Genomic DNA, 17,344 nt, shown 5'->3' with positions numbered 1-17,344 from the left:
CCACTCACCCAGTACTGTTTACAAAGAAATTTTACTCACTGACTCGACTTCCTGTCTGTCTTCTTCGGGAAAATCTCGTCAACCAGACGATGCCAACGGTGGTCGACAATTGCAGACACGATCAATCGATCGATCGGACCTTGGCCAAGGATTTACGTCTGGACTTGACGACCTCCGCTGGACACCTCCGGTATTGTTGAGATCCCGGACGAGCCCCCAGTCAATGTTGGGTATTTTCTCCTCCAAACATTTTTAAAACCTTTAACAAGACAAACAGAGTCAAGAAACACCAGTGAGACAGAAAGTCAAATTTTACGCGCGGAGTGCGGCCAGGCTGTACACCAAGGCTACACTAAAGTCTGGCCTGCTTTTCCGCTCTTTTTATTAAGAGACGCCCTCATCACATAAACAAAAACTTGTCCTAAGGGTGGGGGTGATGACGCAAGACAAGTTTCTTCCCGTAACATAAACGCATACGTCAATAAGTGCAGCTGTAAGGAAGAACACTTTCTTTTACACAGGTCAGCACATCTCGTTCGTCTGTTGCAGTTATCAGCTGTTCTGCATCTGCCTGAAGTGTCCTGTCCTTCACACTCCTTCACACTAAGCACCACATCACAACAGTCAAAACGTTCTCTTACTCCCAGTCGTTAGAGGCTGCGAAAACAAAGTTATATTATAATAATAAGTACATCCAGCCCTTCATTCCCAGCTCAGATTGACCCCAGAGTGCTAAAACAAGGTTGAATAACACATACATTCTCGGGGTTAGGTGCAAACAGCACAACACCGTTTTCATAAGAAAGAAGACGAAGGTACAAATGTTTAACAGTGATAACATATATATATATATATATAAAATCCTTAACAGTTGCCAATATCTGGTAGACTGGGAGGGATGTGGCCCAGAAGAACACTCCTGGGTGAAGCGGAGCTACATTCTGGACCCCACCCTCCTGGCGAACGTCTACCGGGAGCACCCTGACAAGCCGGGGCGGGCGCCAGGAGGCACCTGTTGAGGGGGGGGGTCCTGTTGTGTGGGCCGCCGAAGAGGAGGTACTGCTGGCCCACCACCAGATGGCGCCCTGCCATACTGGCACCTTTGGGCCTCTGGAGGGCGCACTGGCCTTTTGCTGGCACTCCTGGAGGCGCACCTGGAGGCTGTCATCAGCTGTGGTCCATCATCATCACTCATACCATAAAAGCCTGGGAAGAACACCATAACTCTGCCGAGTTATCAGCTTACCTGACAGGTAAACATACTCAGCCGTTTTGTGCCGTACGCACATTCATTGTAACTGAAGTCTTTGCAGTTGTGACTTATACTTGCAGCTTGTAGCTGAGTTTGTGGGAGTTGGAGGAGTTTGCGTCTCCACTCCTCACTTCTAACTACTGAGTGTAACATTTGACACTGCACGTCCTCCAGTTTTTCCTCTGCACTCTGGGAGTATCTGGACTATTCCTCCAAGAGGATAACTGTGAGTTGCTGACTGTTTGCTGGGTGTACCCACACCCACATTTAACCTTCGTCTGTTACTGCCAGCAGTACCGGTCCGACAGCTTCGTGCGGTGGCCACCAGGGGAACGAGGACTTGGCGGTTCAGGGGTGCTGCAGACCTCCGGCTGGCGGTGAAACTCATGGGTCCCGGCTCTTCTGTGGATAGGTGTCTCCTACCCTCGGGCCTGCCCACGTGTCACTTTGTGTTTGATTGGACTCAGCATAATTTGGTTCTGTGTTGCACCTTGCATAATAAATTGTTATTTATTGGATATTCTATTGACCATTCATTTTACGCCCCCCCTAACGTGAATTCAAATTCAAATTCAAATTTATTAATTTATATAGTGCCAATTCACGACTCATCTCAAGGCGCTTCACACAACATAAAACAACAACAAAAACTGAATTAAAAATTTAAAACACAATAAAAAGATGACCATAAAAGAATACAAGAATGAAAACACATCATAACACTAATGATAAAACAGAGAAAACAAATGAGTCTTTAAACGTGACTTATAAGTCTCCACAGTATCCAACTGCCAAATGTGTGCCGGGAGATCGTTCCACAGAGCCGGGGCACGGTAGGAGAAAGCTCTGTGACCGGTAGAATTTTTATTCACCCTGGGAACACATAGAAGTCCTGCACCCTGAGAACGCAGGGCCTGAGCTGGTACATAGGGGCTTACCAGGTCAGCCAGATAGGGAGGTGCAAGTCCATGAACAATTTTATAAACTAATAACAGTACTTTAAAATCTGATCTTGCAGCAACTGGTAGCCAGTGCAGGGAGGCCAAAACGGGCGTAATGTGGTCAAACTTTCTGGTTTGTGTCAAAAGTCTGGCTGCAGTGTTTTGAACCAGTTGAAGACCCCTAATCCTGGACTGCGGTAAGCCAGAAAATAGAGCATTACAATAGTCCAATCTAGAAGAGACAAATGCATGAATCAAAGTCTCAGCATCAGCCATAGACAGGATGGGACGAATCTTCGCTATATTTTGCAAATGGAAGAAAGCAGTCCTCGTAATATCTCTAATGTAGAGATCAAAGGACAACGTGGGATCAAAAATTACTCCAAGGTTCCTCACTTTATCTGTATAATGTATAACACATGAACCTAAGCTAAGTGCTAGCTGATCAAATTGATGCCGATACCTCGCTGGACCAAGAACCATAACTTCAGTCTTATAAGAATTTAAAAGTAGGAAGTTACTAGACATCCAACTTCTTACTGATACAAGGCAATCTTCCAAAGATTTTATGTGAATGAGATTACCATCAGTTATTGGCATGTACAATTGAGTGTCATCAGCATAGCAATGAAAGGGAATCCCAAAGCGCCGCAGTATATTCCCAAGGGGTGCTACATAAAGGGAAAAAAGCAGGGGGCCTAAAACGGATCTCTGCAGAACCCCAAACTTCATGTCCCTACAATCAGAGGAGGTGCCATTACACAATACACAGTAAGAACCACTGGACAGGTATGACGTCAACCATGCAAGAGCAGTTCCAGTAATTCCAAAGTGATTCTCCAGCCTATTGAGTAAAATATGATGATCCACAGTATCAAACGCAGCACTAAGATCCAACAGCACCAAGACTGTAGTGGTTTCTGAGTCCACTGCTCGCAAAAGGTCATTCACTACTTTAGTAAGTGCCGTGTCTGTGGAGTGATATTTTCTAAAAGCAGACTGCAGTGGCTCAAAAAGATTATTCTCAGTGAGGTAGTCCACGAGCTGTCACGAAACCACTTTTTCCAGGATTTTAGAACAAAATGATACATTTGATATCGGTCTATAATTTTTCAATACACTAGGGTCGAGACTGGATTTCTTAAGTAATTGTTTAATCACTGCAGACTTGAAACATTTAGGAGCAGATCCAGAAGTTAATGAGAGATTTACGTGGGTCTGTTCATTCACTTTCCTAACAACAGAAGCACAAAATCCCTAAAATAAATAAGGAGGGAAACGTATTTGATAAAAAATAAATAAATAAATAAATATAAAAAAAACAACGTATAAAAGAGGATGTTAATTTATGAGAAATTTTCCTCTCTAACCCCAAAATATTAGCCGATGTTCAATGACACAACAGGTAAGTTGGAGCAAACTTTGACACAAAGAGATCTGTGCTCGACTGATTCTGTCTGCTTTTGTTGATCACAAACACTTCAAGTTCATTGGCTGAGAGAAAAGGAGGCTGGAGATAATTATCATACCGCACAAACGCCATCTTGTGTAAAATACATGCATCTGTGCACTTCACGACACGTGTATTTTACACCCGTTGTGGACATCTGAATGACATTTTTATGGCGTTTTTAAGGGCCATGAAAAATGGCGTATTTTTTGACATTACGGTGCATTCAACAGCGTCATCTTTAATTACGGCGTAAAAAGCGCCATAATAACTGACAAAACAAAGTTTTTTATGGCATTTTTTTGGTGTCTGAAAGTGGCGTATTTGTGTATTACAGGGCAGCTGTGGCTACACTAGTAGTTTATCACCACCAACGTGTGTGAATGTATGAGTGAATGAATAACGCAACTTGTAAAGCGCTCTAGAAATCCAAGTCATTATCAATAATCTATTGTCTGATAAAACTGGGTCCCTTGTCACGGAGCCTCATCAGTCTGTGTGCTGAGACAGTCGGCTCCGTGCAACATGTAGCGGCTAATTTAACAGACGTCGCACATTATTTAATGTCCTGGTTAGCAGATATTCATGATTGTAAGTCTGTCTGTGCACGTGCTAAAAATTAGTGCTCGCTGATGCATTTTCTAATTTTTAATGGAAAAACCAAAGTGTTTTGAACCACTGAATCAATATTAAGCAACTGTGTTGAAATGGTTCAGTGTTTTGAAACATTTGATACAATTAAATATCAATCAATCAATCAATCAATTTTTTTTTTATATAGCGCCAAATCACAACAAACAGTTGCCCCAAGGCGCTTTATATTGTAAGGCAAGGCCATACAATAATTATGTAAAACCCCAACGGTCAAAACGACCCCCTGTGAGCAAGCACTTGGCTACAGTGGGAAGGAAAAACTCCCTTTTAACAGGAAGAAACCTCCAGCAGAACCAGGCTCAGGGAGGGGCAGTCTTCTGCTGGGACTGGTTGGGGCTGAGGGAGAGAACCAGGAAAAAGACATGCTGTGGAGGGGAGCAGAGATCGATCACTAATGATTAAATGCAGAGTGGTGCATACAGAGCAAAAAGAAAAAGAAACAGTGCATCATGGGAACCCCCCAGCAGTCTACGTCTATAGCAGCATAACTAAGGGATGGTTCAGGGTCACCTGATCCAGCCCTAACTATAAGCTTTAGCAAAAAGGAAAGTTTTAAGTTTTTAAATATGGCGACATCTGCTGGCCAATCTTTAACATAGCACTTGCATGGAACAATGAAACAGACTGTTATGCAAGTTAAATAATAAAGGTTCTATGTGCATCTTGAAATGTTTGACTGTATTTTTGTTTAAAGACATTAATAATATATTTGTGTTATAATGTGACTGTGCCGTCATAAAATCGTGTCTGTAACAGAGATATACCATAGTTGTACAAAATGATCTGGGGACTTAAAAGGTTTTTATTTTAAACATTTCAGTGGTGTTAGGATGGAGTCTGTTCCTCTTCAGTTTTAGGGAGGAGCCTCTGACACAGCACAGACATCAGTGTCATAGGAAGACAGATTTTGTCCAGCTTATGAAGATAAATGGATAAACGGCTGCCTCCATCTCTCTCCTTGCAAATTCACTGGGGAGCATTAGCATGGCTAAGCCCCAGACCTTCCGATCAGCGTCCTCTTGACCCCCCACCCCATTTTAAGCATTTTTCTTTATTTGCCTCTCACATGCCTGTAGATGAGCTTGCTGAAATATTTTGGAAAATAGAGGATGGATGTGGAGAGTATTCAAGCAGACTTTCCCTTCTATTGTTATTTTTATTAGTAAACAAGGACTTTTTGTTTGTTTGTTTAATTAGGGTTACAGTTACCACACATTTTCGGTGCACTATGAGCACGCAGAGTCTCACTCCAACCAAAGTCCCAAAGTTGGCCATCCTGGCAGGGGACCCAGACTTCCCTTCCCCGGGCCACATTGACCACCTCTGGCTAGGGGATCCCAAGGCGTTCCAGGCCACTGTGGGGATATAACCTCTCCACCTGGTCCTGGGTCTTCCCAGATAGAGATCTTAATATTAACATCCCCCTATTTATTTTAGGAACACTGATGCTGACATTAGCTTTAAGGTTGCATGCTGCATTCAGGGCACAATGGGATTTGGGAAATTATGAACTCCAGCTCGGACAAAAACATTTGAACATGTGGTCAAGCTGGATTTTTGGAATCTTGTTCAAAAATTCTGAGCTCAGTTTTGTCTCTAAGTTGAGACTATAAATGGAAAACACCAAGCTGCTGTCAGAACCTCGTCCTCCAAAGACCACAACAAAGCAACAAAATGTTACTGTTTTCAGAGTTCAAGTGAACACATCACTCAGAGGCTCCGTGTGTGTGTGTGTGTGTGTGTGTGTGTGTGTGTGTGTGTGTGTGTGTGTGTGTGTGTGTGTGTGTGTGTGTGTGTGTGTGTGTGTGTGTGTGCGTGTGTGTGTGTGCAGTTCAGGGTCACGCAGGTCGGCTGGTTTTCGGAGAACTGAAGGGGAAGACGTGCGTGTGCATGCAGGGTCGTTTCCACATGTACGAAGGACACTCGCTGTGCAAGGTACACACACACACACACACTGCTTTGTGTTTGAGAATACACAGCTCATCCTGTTGCACAGCAGCGCCCCTTAGAGGTCACATTACAGACCAACTTTTTATCCTTTATTTTCCTGCAGATCAACAGACTCAGACTGTTGTAAATTGTTCATTCATTCATTCATTCACTTACTGCACATAAGGGTCTCTGCAGGGGGTGGAGCCTATAGTGGTGGTGGTGGTGGGGGGGGGGGGGTGTTGTAGGGTCCACATGGGACAGGCCACCAGTCCACTGCAGGGCCACATGTGGACAGACAAACTCTTTCACACAGAAAGGAGGAGGCGGGAAGCGAACCCACGACCTTCTCACTGTGAGGCAACACTGCTAACCGCTCTGTGACTGAACAATGTCAGTAGAATTCTTTCATGGGGTCTGTCCTGAGGGTCCAATAGCTCCCTCTAGAAGAACTATTGACTCACCCAGGAACTAACCTGGAAAAATGAGTTCAAGGTCGATGCCCTTTGACCTCACATAAGTAGGTGGAGTGGATTAGAGTAGAATTAAAACAACAAAAAAAAAACATAATTTCAGTTCCTGTTTGTCAGAAGGCACATGGGAGACCTGAGTCAGGATCAGATGTGTCTTCTTCGATTTGGGTTTTTCTCTGATTAACTCCTGACGCACCATCTGTCCAGAGCCGGCTGGGGGGAACTCTGACTGACTGACAAAGGGAACTCTGACTGACTGACTGACTGGAACACTGACTGACTGACTGACTGAGGGGAACTCTGACTGACTGACTGACAAAGGGAACTCTGACTGACTGACTGACTGGAACACTGACTGACTGACTGACTGAGGGGAACTCTGACTGACTGACTGACTGGAACACTGACTGACTGACTGACTGAGGGGAACTCTGACTGACTGACTGACTGGAACACTGACTGACTGACTGACTGAGGGGAACTCTGACTGACTGACTGGAACACTGACTGACTGACTGACTGAGGGGAACTCTGACTGACTGACTGACAAAGGGAACTCTGACTTACTGACTGAGGGGAACTCTGACTGACTGACTGACAAAGGGAACTCTGACTTACTGACTGACTGGAACACTGACTGACTGACTGACAAATTGCAACTCTGACTGACTGAGGGGAACTCTGACTTACTGACTGACTGGAACACTGACTGACTGACTAACGGGAACTCTGACTGACTGACTGAGGGGAACTCTGACTTACTGACTGACTGGAACACTGACTAACTGGAACTCTGACTGACTGACTGAGGGGAACACTGACTTACTGACTGACTGGAACACTGACTGACTGACTGACAAATTGCAACTCTGACTGAGGGGAACTCTGACTGACTGAGGGGAACTCTGACTTACTGACTGACAAAGGGAACTCTGACTTACTGAGGGGAACTCTGACTTACTGACTGACAAAGGGAACTCTGACTTACTGAGGGGAACTCTGACTTACTGACTGACTGACTGACTGAGGGGAACACTGACTTACTGACTGACAAAGGGAACTCTGACTTACTGAGGGGAACTCTGACTTACTGAGGGGAACACTGACTTACTGACTGACTAATTGCAACTCTGACTGAGGGGAACTCTGACTGACTGACTGAGGGGAACTCTGACTGAATGCCTGAGGGGAGCGTTCATGTGCTCATCTGCTGCATCGCTGACCCTCCCCCTTCTCTTTTTCTCAGACAACATTTCCTGTTCCAGTCTTCAAGCTTTTGGGGGTGGAGACCTTGATTGTGACAAATGCTGCTGGATCATTGGCTGAGAGCCTCCAACCTGGTCACATGATGGTCATCAAAGACCACATCAACTTTCCTGGATTAGTCGGACTGAATCCATTGAGTGGACCCAACAATGACAAGTAACACACACACACTCTGGTGATTCTTGTTTGGAATTTTTGCTCCATTTGTCCATATTCTGAACCCTCTTATTCCAGTTAAATGTCACAGGGCACTGAAGTAGTCATTGGGCGAGAGGTGGGATTAGGGTTAGGTCACTGGGGTAGAGGTGGTATTAGGGTTAGCTCATCGGATGAGAGGTGGAGTTAGGGGTAGGTCATTAGATGAGAGGTGGGATTAGGGTTAGGTCATTAAATGACAGGTGGGATTAGGGTTAGGTCATTAGATGAGAGGTGGGGTTAGGGTTAGGTCATTGCATCAATCAATCAATCAACTTTTTTCTTGTATAGCGCCAAATCACAACAAACAGTTGCCCCAAGGCGCTCCACATTGCAAGGCAAGGCCATACAATAATTATGAAACACAGTCTACGTCTAAAGCAACATAACCAAGGGATGGTCCAGGGTCACCCGATCCAGCCCTAACTATAAGCCTTAGCGAAAAGGAAAGTTTTAAGCCTAATCTTAAAAGTAGAGAGGGTATCTGTCTCCCTGATCTGAATTGGGAGCTGGTTCCACAGGAGAGGAGCCTGAAAGCTGAAGGCTCTGCCTCCCATTCTACTCTTACAAACCCTAGGAACTACAAGTAAGCCCGCAGTCTGAGAGCGAAGCGCTCTAATGGGGTAATATGGTACTATGAGGTCCCTAAGATAAGATGGGACCTGATTATTCAAAACCTTATAAGTAAGAAGAAGAATTTTAAATTCTATTCTAGCATTAACAGGAAGCCAATGAAGGGAGGCCAACACGGGTGAGATATGCTCTCTCCTTCTAGTCCCCGTCAGTACTCTAGCTGCAGCATTCTGAACCAACTGAAGGCTTTTTAGGGAACTTTTAGGACAACCTGATAATAATGAATTACAATAGTCCAGCCTAGAGGAAACAAATGCATGAATTAGTTTTTCAGCATCACTCTGAGACAAGACCTTTCTGATTTTAGAGATATTGCGTAAATGCAAAAAGGCAGTCCTACATATTTGTTTAATATGCGCTTTGAATGACATATCCTGATCAAAAATAACTCCAAGATTTCTCACAGTATTACTAGAGATCAGGGAAATGCCATCCAGAGTAACGATCTGGTTAGACACCATGCTTCTAAGATTTGTGGGGCCAAGTACAATAACTTCAGTTTTATCTGAGTTTAAAAGCAGGAAATTAGAGGTCATCCATGTCTTTATGTCTGTAAGACAATCCTGCAGTTTAGCTAATTGGTGTGTATCCTCTGGCTTCATGGATAGATAAAGCTGGGTATCATCTGCGTAACAATGAAAATTTAAGCAATACCGTCTAATAATACTGCCTAAGGGAAGCATGTATAAAGTGAATAAAATTGGTCCTAGCACAGAACCTTGTGGAACTCCATAATTAACTTTAGTCTGTGAAGAAAATTCCCCATTTACATGAACAAACTGTAATCTATTAGACAAATATGATTGGTGGGGTTAGGGTTAGGTCAATGGGTGAGAGGCAGGGTTCACCCTGGACTGTCAGTCTATCACAGGGCCACATGCAGACACACAAACTCACATCAATGGTCAGTTTAAAGTTTGTAGTTCACTGGAAATCTGTGAAAGTGGGAGGAGCCTCCACAAACACGGGGAGAAGATGGAAACTCTACACGGAAAGGACCAGGTGGGAAGAGAAGCTGGAACCTTCTCGCTGTGAGCACCAAGATGCCGTGCCACCCTGATGTTTAACTTCTTAAGGTTCAAAGGTTTCAAAGTTCAGAAACAGTCATGTGACCATCAGTATGATGTTTGGTGCATCTTGTAACTGTGGTTGTCATGGTAATACACTTGTAAAACATTGATGTTGCTTTGTTTCCAGGTTTGGGCCACGTTTTCCAGCCATGTCGAGTTGCTATGACAAAGGTCTACGTTGCCTGGCGATGGAGATTTCCAAGAATTTGGGTGTGGCCGACCTCGTTCATGAGGGCGTGTACGCTGCAGTGGGCGGGCCCAACTTTGAAACCATCGCTGAAGCACAACTTCTGCATCGACTTGGCGTGGACGCTGTTGGTATGAAGAATTTCAGTCTGATTGTGGACATTTTAAAGTTTTAAAATTCAAAGAGCAATAATGAGAAAACTCAGCCACATGGGGTGTGCAGCCAGTACACTCTGAGTGCCCGTCCCAAGCCCGGAAAAATAAGTGGGTTGCATCAGGAAGGGCATCCGGCATAAAACAAGCCAACATGAGATCAGATTTTAAGGTTCTGCTACTAACCTATAAAATTGTTCAAGGACTGGCACCTCCCTACCTAGCTGACCTAATTAAACCCTACGTACCGGCCCGGGGTCTGCGTTCTCAGGGTGCAAGACTACTTTGTGTCCCTAGGGTGAATAAAAAGTTTGTGGGTCATAGAGCTTTCTCTTATCGTGCCCCTGTTCTGTGATCTCCCTGCATCAATAAAACAGTCAGAATCTGTAGAGACTTTCAAGTCCAGACTTAAGATGCACCGTATGTTACTATGCTTCCTGTCCCTTTAAAGTCATTTTATTAGCAATGGAACAGGTCTCGGCCTCAACTTTATTTATATTCTGGGTCTGTTAGTGAAACTTAGGGCAAGTGGCTGGCGATTGCCTTAGTAATTTTTGTTATTCTGTTGATTTACTACTGATGAATTATACTTTAGGTGTTGGTTTTCCAGCCGACTGATTCTGCTCTTTTTCTGTCTGTCTGAGGTACTGACGACGGACGGATCCGAACTGAAGGGCACGGGCAGACTGTAAGGTGGAAGGCCTGAGGGGGGGAGCTGTATGCTGCAGTCTGCAGTAAAACTTTGTAAAAACCTTGTAATTGTTAGCATGGCCCAAGCAGAGGGTCACCCCTTTGAGTCTGGTCTGCTTGAAGTTTCTTCCTCAAATCATCAGAGGGAGTTTTTTTTTTCTCACCACTGTCTCCTGTGTTCTTGCTCTAGGGGTTAGTAAGGTTCGACCTTACTTGTGTGAAGCGCCTTGAGGCAACTTTGTTGTGATTTGGTGCTATATGAATGAAAATAAATTGAATTGAACATAACCAGGAAGAATACAAATCATTAGACATATTGTGTGTGCAAGAAACCAAGTGGACGGGAAGTAAGAGCAGGCGCATAGGCGATGGGTTCAAGTTGTTGTATCATGGTGAGGACAGGAAGAGAAACACATGATCAGCTGTGACGCCCCCTAATGGGAGCAGCCGAAAGAAGAAGAAGAGCAGGAATGAGAAGGGTACAGGAAGACCTTACTCTGGACCAGCACTGTTAGCATCACTGTTAGCTATGTTAGCATCACTGGTTAGTTTGGCTTTAAACTGCTTATTCTGGCTTTTTTCATCTACGGAATATTGAGAAGCTTCGTAGTTTTCTGTACACAACTGATGCAGAAACACTGGTTCCTGCTTTTGTTGGAACCAGTGTTTAGACCGCTCCACAAGGAACAGTCTAAACAAGAATACACTGGAGGGAGTCCACGGTTGGCAACAAGAGAACACCAAGAAACAGTGAGAAGATGTAGCAAGCACTGAAGACGATCTGGCACGGGGAGATGGCAGCGGCACAAAAGTAAAAAAGAGGGGTGTCACAAGATCAGCCAGAAAACAGCCAGAAACAAACACAGGAAGGGACTGTCAAAATAAAACAGGGAGAGGAATCGGAAACTTCAACAGACCAGTCCATAACAGTTTTATTGTAAGTCTGAGAACATCACTGTCATTATGTGAAGTGCCAAGACCTGGACAGAAGTCAAGATAGGAGCCGTCAGAGCCTCGGACCCCTGGGAGCACAGCCACATGGGAACATAAACTCTGTCATTGTATGACCCTGGTAATGAACTCATAAAAAACTGAGAACATAAACCCTGAGTACATGGGCCCCTGGGAGGGTAGGACCCTGTGAGGGTAGGACCCTGGGAACACCCTGGGAACACCCTGGGAACACCCTGGGAACACCCTGGTTGCGGTGCCGTTAGCAGTGTGACTGGCGTGAGCGGTCGTAGTAATGTCACTGTGGTGTGTCATGGTGTTTCTGCAGGTATGAGTACCGCTCCAGAAGTCGTCGTTGCTGCTCACTGTGGACTCAGAGTCTTTGGGATCTCGCTCATCACAAATAAGGTGATCATAACTGATCAATGAATTCTGACCACTGATTGATTGATCAATGGATGAATGGACTAATTGACTGGCAAATTAACTGAAACATTGATTGTTTAAGATTAGATAGAACTTTATTGATCCCTTGGGAAGACTCCCTCAGGGAAATTGAGGTTCCAGCAGCATTGATTAGCAGCACACAGGGTAAGAAGTACACAGAGTAAAATAGAAGTAAAAAACAATTTGCAAAAAGTAAATATAAATATAAATACCACAACAACTGGATTACTGGCTACTACTGCTCCTCTCCTTCCCATCCTCTGTCTTCCTGTTACTCCTCCTGAGGAGCGGGGAGGAGGTGAATGATTGGTGAATGGACTCCTTGGTCGATTGTTTTATTGATTGATTGATTGACGGGTTGTTTGGTCGGTTTGTGGTTCAGGTACTGAAGAGCTATGAGGACTCGGACTTGGTGAACCACGAAAGCGTCCTGGAGGTCGGTCGTTTGCGAGCCTCGACTCTGCAGCAGCTGGTGATGGAGCTGATTGGCAGGATGGAAATAAACAACATCATCATCTGAATGTGCACACACACTCAGTGCACGCACACACACAGTGCGCCCACAAATACAGACACACTCACCATGTGCGCACAAACACACATTGTGCACACAAACACAATCACCATGCACACACAAACACACAGTGCGCTCACAAACACACCATGTGCGCACAAACACACTCACACTGTCCACACAAACACAATCACCATGCACACACAAACACACAGTGCGCTCACAAACACACCATGTGCGCACAAACACACTCACACTGTGCACACAAACACAATCACTATGCATGCACAAACACAAAGACACTCACTGTGCGCACACAAACAAACACACAGTGCACGCACAAACAAACACACTCACAATGCGCGCACAAACACACTCAGTGGCCACACAAACACACTCACAGTGCGCCCAAAAACATACCATGCGCGCACAAATACACATACTCACCGTGCGTGTACACACACACGATCACAGTGCGCACACAAACACACTCAGTGTGCACACAAATACACTGATCGTGCGCGCACAAACACACCATGAGTGCGCTCACAGACACAGACACTCACCGTGCGCGCACAAACACAAACACACTCACTGTGCACGCACAAACAAACTCACAGCGCACACACAAACACACTCACCGTGCGCGCACAAACACAAACGCACTCACCATGTGCACACAGACACCCACCGTGCGCGCACAAGCACACTCACAATGCGCACACAAACACAGACACTCACCATGCACACACAAACACAGTGCACACACAAACACACTCATCGTGCGCGCACAAACACAAGCGCACTCATCGTGTGCGCACAAACACACACAGTGCGCACACAAACGCACTCGCCATGTGCACACAGACACCCACAGTGCGCGCACAAACGCACTCGCCATGTGCACACAGACACCCACAGTGCGCACACAAACGCACTCGCCATGTGCACACAGACACCCACAGTGCGCACACAAACGCACTCGCCATGTGCACACAGACACACACAGTGCGCACACAAACGCACTCGCCATGTGCACACAGACACACAGTGCGCACACAAACACAGACACTCACCGTGCGCGCACAAGCACGCTCACAATGCGCACACAAACACAGACACTCACCGTGCGCGCACAAGCACACTCACAATGCGCACACAAACACAGACACTCACGTGCACACACAAACACACAGTGCACACACAAACACACTCACTGTGCGCGCACAAACACAAGCGCACTCATCGTGCGCGCACAAACACATAGACAGTGCAGGCACAAATGCACTCACCGTGCACGCACAAACAAACACACAGTGCGCGCACAAACACAAACGGATGCCTGCACACACTGAGATGGTACCAGATTCCTTCTTTGATCTTGACCTGTATGGAGTGAGAGTTGGCCTTGATTACTTTATATGGACTTGTTCACCTAGGCTCAGTCCACTTGTGCTTTATAACCTTGAGTCACACCCAATCACCAAGATGCACCTGTTTCCCAACAGGTCCCTGTTGGGGGTCAGCAGAGCGCTCCTCGATCTGAAAAGACAATGATGTTACCTGTGCAGTTAGCGATCTGTAAAACATTCCAGCATCAATTTGACTGAGGTCCAGGGGCGTCCCCCTTAGGCCCAGTTTGCCTGGAGTAACAAAAACACATCCTGGGCACAACTCATATAGAGTAAATCCAGTGTTCCTATTTACAGATGCTCTCATAGTCATGAGCGCTATAGGCAATGCCTCAGCACAGGTCAGCTTTGAGTCCGCACAAATCTTTGTCAATTTTTCTTTCAATGTTCTGTTTGTTCTCTCCACCAACCCTTGGGACTGGGTATGATAAACAGACCCAAAGCAATGTTTCACGCCTAACACTTATTCCACAGATTGTAGATTTTCATTCTTAAAATGAGGTCCATTGTCAGATCTCACCTTTTGTGGGAATCCATGCATGAATAAATTGATTAATCAAGTATTTGCAAACAGTTGCTGAATCCTCTTTTCTAGATGGGATCGCCTCTACCTATTTGGTCGAGGCATTGACAACAACCAAGAGATATCTAAATCCTTGTACCCTGTTTTCAGGGCCCATGTCAGTGAAATCAATCACTATTTCCTGAACAGGGCTAAATTGTTGACAAGTTTCACAGGTATCCAATTGTTCTTTTATCATATCTTTCAGATAGGATGCCACCGTGTTGTCAGATTATTCAGGGTTTGTTGTTTAGACACATGAGCCTGTCCATGCGCCTCCAAAATCACCACGTGTGCTAATCCTGCTGGTAAAACTGCACATCCATCTCCTGATCTCCACAGTCCATCCTTTTTGTATGCTCCATGAGCTATCCACTGATTTTGCTCATATACCCCTGCCTGTTCCTGTCGGGTCTCCAAGTCCTTTTGGGTTAGTGTTGGTAAGTCAGTCTCATATGTTTCCTCTAACAGAGGCATGATATGTTCTCCCTGACATCCTGCCGCTTGTTCCATGGCTTGTTCAGCTGCCTCTTTCCCTGCCTGGAGCGTGTGATGTTGATTCTTGCTGTGTCCTTTATATTTTATTACTGCAACAGTCGTGGGTTCCATTAAAGTTTCTGCAATAGCCGTCACTAAGTCGTACTGTTTTACTGGATGTCCAGCTGCTGTCAGGAAATCAGTGTGAACACAAGCACACTCACAGTGTGAACACAAGCACACTCACAGTGTGAACACAGACACACTCACAGTGTGAACACAGACAGACACACAGTGTGAACACAGACACACAGTGTGAACACAAACACACAGTGTGAACACAGACACACAGTGTGAACACAAGCACACTCACAGGGTGAACACAGACACACAGTGTGAACACAGACAGACACACAGTGTGAACACAAGCACACTCACAGGGTGAACACAGACACACAGTGTGAACACAGACAGACACACAGTGTGAACACAAGCACACTCACAGTGTGAACACAAGCACACTCACAGTGTGAACACAAGCACACTCACAGTGTGAACACAGACACACTCACAGTGTGAACACAAACACACTCGCAGTGCGCACACAAACACAAACACACTCACAGTGTGCCCACAAGCAGACACACAGTGTGAACACAAACACACTCACAGTGTGAACACAAACACACTCACAGTGCGCCCACAAACACACTCACAGTGTGAAAACAAGCAGACACACAGTGTGAACACAGACACACAGTGTGAACACAAACACACTCACAGTGTGAGCACAGACACACTCACAGTGTGAACACGAACACACTCACAGTGTGAACACGAACACACTCACAGTGTGCCCACAAACACACTCACAGTGTGAACACAAGCAGACACACAGTGTGAACACAAACACACTCACAGTGTGAACACAAACACACTCACAGTGCGCCCACAAACACACTCACAGTGTGAAAACAAGCAGACACACAGTGTGAACACAGACACACAGTGTGAACACAAACACACTCACAGTGTGAACACAAACACACTCACAGTGTGAACACAGACACACAGTGTGAACACAAGCACACTCACAGTGTGAACATGAACACACTCACAGTGTGAACACAGACACACTCACAGTGTGAACACAGACACACTCACAGTGTGAACACAAACACACTCACAGTGTGAACACGAACACACACTCAGTGTGAACACGAACACACACTCAGTGTGAACACGAACACACTCACAGTGTGAACACAGACACACTCAGTGTGAACACAGACACACTCAGTGTGAACACAGACACACTCAGTGTGAACACAGACACACTCACAGTGTGAACACAGACACACTCACAGTGTGAACACAGACACTCACAGTGTGAACACGAACACACTCACAGTGTGAACACAGACACACTCAGTGTGAACACAGACACACTCAGTGTGAACACAGACACACTCACAGTGTGAACACAGACACACTCAGTGTGAACACGAACACACTCACAGTGTGAACACGAACACACTCAGTGTGAACACAGACACACTCAGTGTGAACACAGACACACTCACAGTGTGAACACAGACACACTCACAGTGCGCACACAAACACAAACACACCTACAGTGTGAACACAAACACACTCACAGTGTGAACACAAACACACTCACAGTGCGCCCACAAACACACTGAAAGTGTGAACACAAACACACTCACAGTGTGAACACAAACACACTCACAGTGTGAACACAAACACACTCACAGTGCGCCCACAAACACACTCACAGTGTGAACACAAACACACTCACAGTGCGCCCACAAACACACTCACAGTGTGAACACAAACACACTCACAGTGTGAACACAAACACACTCACAGTGCGCCCACAAACACACTCACAGTGTGAACACAAACACACTCACAGTGTGAACACAAACACACTCACAGTGCGCCCACAAACACACTCACAGTGTGAACACAAACACACTCACAGTGTGAACACAAACACACTCACAGTGCGCCCACAAACACACTCACAGTGTGAACACAAACACACTCACAGTGCGCCCACAAACAC

The 17,344-nt window shown here is 45.5% G+C and overlaps 1 protein-coding gene across 1 annotated transcript in view; it reads left to right on the top strand.

Moving 5' to 3' along the window:
- Positions 1–12,894, top strand: part of pnp4a (purine nucleoside phosphorylase 4a) — a 47,718-nt gene extending 34,824 nt beyond the window's left edge. The window contains exons 3-7 of the mRNA XM_034167645.1: positions 6,129–6,232; positions 7,946–8,121; positions 9,991–10,181; positions 12,172–12,251; positions 12,673–12,894. Coding sequence (XP_034023536.1) covers positions 6,129–6,232; positions 7,946–8,121; positions 9,991–10,181; positions 12,172–12,251; positions 12,673–12,810 — 689 coding nt within the window. The 3' untranslated portion in view covers positions 12,811–12,894. The remainder of the gene's footprint in view (positions 1–6,128; positions 6,233–7,945; positions 8,122–9,990; positions 10,182–12,171; positions 12,252–12,672) is intronic.
- Positions 12,895–17,344: the final 4,450 nt, after the last annotated feature.

The sequence above is a fragment of the Thalassophryne amazonica genome, chromosome 3, assembly GCF_902500255.1.
Source record: "Thalassophryne amazonica chromosome 3, fThaAma1.1, whole genome shotgun sequence".
NCBI lineage: Eukaryota > Metazoa > Chordata > Actinopteri > Batrachoidiformes > Batrachoididae > Thalassophryne > Thalassophryne amazonica.
The sequence above is the reverse complement of the archived record's forward strand: the minus strand, read 5'-3'. Positions and strand labels throughout refer to the sequence as shown.